The following is a 6,476-nucleotide window of genomic DNA, read 5'->3' as shown; positions in this document are numbered from 1 at the left end:
AGTGGAGTGAGTGAGGGAGTGGACGGAGTGGAGGGAGTGGAGGGAGTGGACGGAGTGGAGTGAGTGAGGGAGTGGACAGAGTGGACGGAGTGGACACTGTGGAGTGAGTGAGGGAGTGGACGGAGTGGATGCAGTGGAGTGACTGCTTCGCTCATGTGCTTGGGAGCCCGTGAGGGTCACAGCCACATTTAAACACAGCCCTGGCTGATGTGCTTTTTCTCAGAAATGCATTTATTATTATTATTATTTTATTATTTTTATTGTTATAGAGACAGGGTCTTGCTCTGTTGCCCAGGCTGGAGTGTGGTGGTGCGACCTTGGCTGACTGCCACCCCCACCTCATTGCCTGAAAGGGTTCTCCTGCCTCAGCCCACTGAGTAACTGGGTCCACAGGCACATGCCACTAGGCCCAGCTCATTGAGTTTCATTTTTTAAGTTTTTGTAAAGATGGCATCTTGCCACGTGGTCCAGGCTGGTCTTGAACTCCTGGTCTGAAGTGATCCTCCCACCTTGGCCTCCCGAATTGTTTGGATGACAGGTGTGAGCCGCTGCACTTGGCCTGAAAGTGCGTTTTAGAATATGTGTCATTGCCTGAATGGCGTTTCTTTCACTGGATTAGGTCCGTGTGACTTGGTGGGGCAGCAGCTGTCCTGGGTGGGGTCTAGGCAGAGACCAGGGCTGGGGAGGGCTCATGGGCCTCTATAGGTAAGGACAGTGTCCAGGCAGGGCAGCCTCCTTCAGCCTGTGTGGTGGGCAAGGCCAGGCTCCTTCCTTGTTTCACCCGAGGGGCAGATGCAGCCCTGCGTGGCCCATCCCAGCTGAGCCCAGACAGCTGCATCCACCAAGGCATGCGCCCTGAGAACCGCTGGCCGGCAGCCCCACCTGGATGGAATTTGCCTTCAAGGCACTTGGCCCACAGCTGGGCAATCAGGGCAGCAAGGCCTTGGAGGGGGGCAGGGGGGATTGGGGTAGGGATGGAAGGGGCGGGGAGGAGGGATTGGGGTGGGGAGGGGCCAGGGCTAGTCAGAGGCTGGCACTAGCTTGCACTCACCGGCTGGCCCAACAGATGCAAATGGCCAGGTGGCCTGAGGGCTGGTCCAGGGCGTGTGCAGGGGCGCAGGGCACTGTGGGGCACGCCAACTGCTGCTGCTGCGGGGACCGTGCTCCCCGCGTGGCCCCGACTGGGCTGCATGGGACACCAGGGAGTGCGTGCAGACCCAGGTTGCTCACGGCTGCCTCCCCAGCAGATCACAGGGGCGGCCGCCCAGCAGCTGCTGGGCCTCTGCTAAAGAGGAGCCAGTCCGTTCCCGCGCCTTCTGTTCGCAAAGAGATCTTGGACGAGCTGGAGAAGCCCGGGGCAGGTGACGCTGACCCTTCAGCCCCACAAGGTAAAGAACCTCCGACGGCTGCCCGGCCGGTGTGGCCCACAGGCCCTCAGCGTCTGAGACCCAGGCTGAGCTGCACTGACGCCCAGCATCGCCGCCGAGGCGGGTGTCCTCCGCTAGGTTTGATTTGTCGCTGGACAAGAGTCCCACATGCCCAGAGGGGCCTGTGCCTGCCCTCTGGCTCCAGGGTTGAGGCTTGGTGGCCGTCCTGCTGCCCAGAACACCCTGGTGTGCTCCTCTGCGTCCCCGCCGTGTCTCACCCCCACCACTGCCCAGGCTGGGCCGGTGCCACGAGACGCCCTGCAGAGCCATGTGCTCGGCCCTTCCTGCCCTCCCTGCACGGTCCCTCTCCTGCCTTGCGTCCGCCTTGCGTGCTGGGTCTCTAGCAAGCCTGTGCTTCCTTCCCCAGCCCTGCTGCCCTGTGCCTTCCCGCAGGGACCTTTGCTGTAACTGATGCAGAGCAAAACCCCAACACGCGGGGGACCCGCCCGCAGCCACTGGGCCGGGGCCTTCTCAGGGCAGCCTCCCAAGTCCACGCTGCTCGGCGGTGCAGCCGTGCTCCTGCCGCAGACCTGCCCCTCCGCCGTCTGCCATCGCCGGCCACCAGCAAGCTCATGGGCTCCTGCTGCATTCGGTTCCATCTGGGCGTCCCTCCTAGACTGTCCCATCCTGTTCTCTGCCCACTTTCTGCAGTTCTGGAGTTTGGTTGATTTGTGTTGATTCCTTATGTGCTGTAGGTAGAGGTCCCTGGTTAGTTTCATTTTTGGAGATTGTCTTCCCCTTGTCTCCTTAGTTTTTGTTGGGGATTCTCTTCCCTCTTGTCTCATCGGTTTCGGTTGTTGGAGGTTCTCTTCCCTCTTGTCCGTGGGCTGGAAAATGCCGCCTCGGACCTTGATGCAACAGGGACCCTGATGTTCCTCTGTGGAAAGCCAGCCCTTTGCTTTGGCACCTGTGATTTGGGTTTTGGGTCTTATTTATTCTTTCCTTATTCCTGAGTCATAAATAAATTTTCCAAAGACTATTTTATTTCTTTTTTTTTAATTATTTTTTTTGAGACGGAGTTTCGCTCTTGTTGCCCAGGCTGGACTGCAATGGCCCGATCTCAGCTCACTGCAACCTCCACCTCCCAGGTTCAAGCGATTCTCCTGACTCAGCCTCCCAAGTTGCTGGGATTACAGGCGTGCGCCACTGCACCCGGCTAATTTTGTATTTTTAGTAGAGATGGGGTTTCTCCACGTTGGTCAGGCTGGTCTCAAACTCCTGACCTCAGGTGATCCGCCCGCCTTGGTGACCTTTGTTGCCATAGATTGGTTTACAGTTTGGATTTTTAAAAAAACAGCAGGACTTGATGGGGGCATGAGTAATACACAGCACAGTGCACTGGGCTGAAGGGTGCAGCTCCCTGAAACCCGACCAGTGCACCCTCAGCGTAAGCCTCGGAGACACGCGCCCCTTTCCAAGGCCCAGCGCTCCTGTCTGTCTGTGTCCGGCTTCCCAGGGAGGGGCACGTGACTGTGCTCCTGGGCCTGGTTCCTTCCTGCAGTGCCACGTGGCAGCGGCAGCTGTGTGGCACGTGTCCGCGGTTAGTGTCTGCGCGGTTCCTCTGTATTCCGCTGAGAAATGGGTGTTGCGAATTCCACAGTTTGGATGGAAAACCGCAGCGCAGATGATTCACTCACATGTGCAGCTGCACACGCAGGGCTGGATCCGTGCCTGGACATGCGTGACCCCATCGTGCAAACCGCACACCCTTCCTCAGAATCCACTGCAGCTGGTCCAGAGGTCGGATACGCTGTGTGTGTAGTGCTGTGTAATGCTGAGGGCGGGCCGTGAAAGGGTGCACACTGCTTCATCCCGCTCAGCCCGAGGCTGCCCAAAAGCAGCAACAGGGGAGCTCTTTGGAGGGGTGCCTCAACCCCCTCCCTCTGAGATGGGGCTGGGACTGCAAAGAGCCAAGCCCCAAGCACCAGCGTGACGGCCCCGGGCACCTGTTAGGGGAGCTCACGTACAGAGGGCGGCAGCATCCCTGAGATGGACAATGAGAGAAAGGGGGCTCTACACAGGGATGCCCGCAGCGAGCGGTCAGGGTGTGGCGTGCACGGGAAGGTTTGATGGATCTGGCTCAGGGCCAGGGCTGGTTTCTTTCAGTGTCTTAGGCACTGACCGGGCTACCTCTATCAGTGCCCAGAACTGTTGAAGGCACCGTGTGGGTTTAAGCTGCTGAGAAAACCTGTAGTTGCTGGCAACAGAGCCATTGAGGCAGATGCCGAAAGAAAGCAGGGGGTGGGGGGATCTCAGGGCCCGACTCCCTCGAGGGATCTGCTGGGGTTTGAGCGGTTAGACTGCAGGGTGCACTCAGCCTACCCCGGGAGTGTTCGAGCCTGTGGCCCAGCGAGCCATGTCCTGAGTGTCCCCTCTGCATGTAGGGGGCCCAGCCAGTGCCACTTCCGATCTGGGGATGGCATGTGACCGTGCCAGGGTCTTCCTGCACTCGGACGAGTACCCCGGGAGCTCCATGGCTAGCAAGGTAGGCCCTGGCTGTCATTCTGACCCTCCTCTTGGGGCCCTGCCCTCTCTGTGGCTCGCTGGTGCGTTGGCGGCACTGCTGGCTCTGGTGTCATTGGCACCTGCAGCTTCAGGAGGCTCAGCCGGCCTTTCTGGACTGTGCGAGTCAGACCCGGCCACACCCTTGTGCGATGTTCCCCAACCACCTCCCTTCTAATTGCTGGTATCTTTGTTCTTCTCGAGTCCAAGAAAAACGTGATGGTCGCAGAGATGCCCTCCCCGGTCTCCCACCACTCAGAGAGTCACGCGGATGAGACCCTGGCCAGCAGGAAGTCGGACGCCATCTTCAGAGCTGCCAAGAAGGACCTGCTTACCCTGATGAAGCTGGAAGTGAGTGGCCCCGGCAGGCACCTGGCCCTTGTCCCACCCAGGGCCCGTGGGCTCCTCTCTGCCTCTGTTGGGCAGTGGTTCCGGGTGTGGAGGACGGTGGCTGCAAAGGGGGCGCTTCGGGTAGAGTGCAGGCTTGGTTGTCTTTTGGGGTCCCCCTTTGGGAAGCCAGCAGCTTGAGATCGTCTTATGTTCAAACTCAAAGCTGAGGCTTTCTGGGACATCACGGTGTCCCAAAGCTGGACTTCAGAATTCTCATCTGTGTTTATATTTAATACAGCAATAACAGTGTCAGATTATTAGAGTATGATATTTTTCTCAGCTTCATTAGTTCATCTAGGATGTAATTTCTTACATATGATGGAAACCTTTTTTTTTTTTTTTTGGAGACAAGAGTCTCGCCATATTGCCCAGGCTGGAGCGCGGTGGTGCGATCTCGGCTCACTGCGACCTCTACCTCCCGGGTTCAAGCGATTCTCCTGCCTCAGCCTCCCGAGTAGCTGGGATTACAGGCGCCCACCACCATGCCCAGCTAAATTTTGTGTTTTTAGTAGAGATGGGGTTTTACCATGTTGGCCAGGCTGGTCTCGAACTCCTGACCTCAAATGATTTGCCCGCCTCAGCCCCCCAGAGCGTGGGGGTTACAGGCGTGAGCCACTGCACCTGGCTGATGGAAAGCTTTGAATAGGTAAAAAGGCAGCCGTGATAGTGTCGTGAGCTCCCAGGCACCAGTCACCTAGTTCCGTAATTACCAATCATGGCCAATCACTTTACAACTGTACTCCTCGTCCCTCCCCCAATTATTTTCTGTCTGAAAAATCTCAAACCTGATGTAGTTTCACATCATTCCTCTCTAATGGTTAAGGACTCCGTTTCGAGGCATAACCACAGTGTCGTTCTGCAAGTGAAATGTTAGAAAGCTTTGATTGCTCACCCACCCAGCGCGCTCCTGGGCCCCTGACTGTTGGGAGTGGTTCTCAGTGGTTTCTTGTTGTGCAGATCAGGATCTGAGTAAGGGCCATAAACTGCAGTTGGCTGATCTCTCTCTTAAATCTCCTTTTCTGGCCGGGCACGGTGGCTCACACGTGTAATCCTAGCACTTTGAGAGGCCGAGGCAGGTGGATCACCTGAGGCCAGGAGTTCGAGACCAGCCTGACCAACACGGTGAACCTCTGTTTCTACTAAAAATACAAAAATTAGCCGGGTGTGGTGGTGGGCGCCTGTAATCCCAGCTAGTTGGGAGGCTGAGGTGGGAGAACTGCTTGAACCTGGGAGGCGGAAGTTGCAGTGAGCTGAGATTGTGCCACCACACTCCAGCCTGGGCAACAAGAGCGAAACTCTGTCCTGAAGGGAAAAAAAAAAAATCTCTCTCTCTCCTTTTTTTTTTTTTTGGAGAGTGTCTCGCTCTGTCTTCCAGCCTGGAGTACAGTGGTGCCATCTCAGCTCACTGCAACCTCCACTTCCTGGGCTCAAGTGATCCTCCCACCTCAGCCTCCCGAGTAGCTGGGACCACTGGCTCGCCACCACAGCTGGCTAAGTTTTGTATTTTTAGTAGAGACGGGGTTTCGCCATGTTGCCCAGGCTGGTCTCAAACTCCTGACCTCAAGTGATCCACCTGCCTCGGCCTCCAAAAATTCTGGGATTACAGGCATGAGCCACTGTGCCCAGCCAGTCTTCTCTCTCTTTAAACAGCTTTTTGTTGTGGGAAAACTCAAAGCTGTATAGAATAGATGGAATAATATGTGGAGGTGAGTACCTGGCAGCCCTCGCGGCAGCGGTCATGCCACAGCCCGCCTTGTTTTCTCTGCACCCCTTCCATACCGTCCAGGTGCCCACCCTCGAAGCAAATCCCATCATCATAGCACGTCACTGGTGGATATTTCAGGATTCATCTCTAACCCCACACTCTTATCATTTCTGAATACTTAACAGCAGTCCTTAAAACGGCCAAATGGCTTCAGCCGTGCGGTCAGTGTCCCCCTGTCCAGTGGCCTCGTCCGTGTCACAGTCCACTGTGTGGTCCACACCATGGCTGGCTCCCGCATCCCCTGTGTCCCCTGCATCCCTCTCGTCCCCCACATCCCCCTCGTTCCCTGCATCCCCCTCGTCCCCCACGTCCTCCTCGTCCCCCTTGTCCCCCTCATCCCCCTCATTCCCTGCTTCCCCCTCGTCTCCCACGTCCCCCTCGTCTCCCACGTC

At 57.1% G+C, this 6,476-nt stretch overlaps 1 protein-coding gene across 2 annotated transcripts in view; it reads left to right on the top strand.

Annotated features, from left to right (window-relative positions):
• PNPLA7 (patatin-like phospholipase domain containing 7) overlaps nucleotides 1-6,476 on the top strand; it is an 83,597-nt gene that overhangs the window by 33,604 nt on the left and 43,517 nt on the right. For both annotated transcript variants that reach the window (XM_011985148.1, XM_011985147.1), the window contains 3 exons: nucleotides 1,248-1,388; nucleotides 3,812-3,912; nucleotides 4,134-4,280. In XM_011985148.1, coding sequence (XP_011840538.1) covers nucleotides 1,248-1,388; nucleotides 3,812-3,912; nucleotides 4,134-4,280 — 389 coding nt within the window. The remainder of the gene's footprint in view (nucleotides 1-1,247; nucleotides 1,389-3,811; nucleotides 3,913-4,133; nucleotides 4,281-6,476) is intronic.

Source organism: Mandrillus leucophaeus, unplaced genomic scaffold (genome assembly GCF_000951045.1).
Source record: "Mandrillus leucophaeus isolate KB7577 unplaced genomic scaffold, Mleu.le_1.0 Scaffold28, whole genome shotgun sequence".
NCBI classification, from domain to species: domain Eukaryota; kingdom Metazoa; phylum Chordata; class Mammalia; order Primates; family Cercopithecidae; genus Mandrillus; species Mandrillus leucophaeus.
Note: the sequence above shows the minus strand (reverse complement) of the source record. Positions and strands in the feature narration are given on the sequence as shown.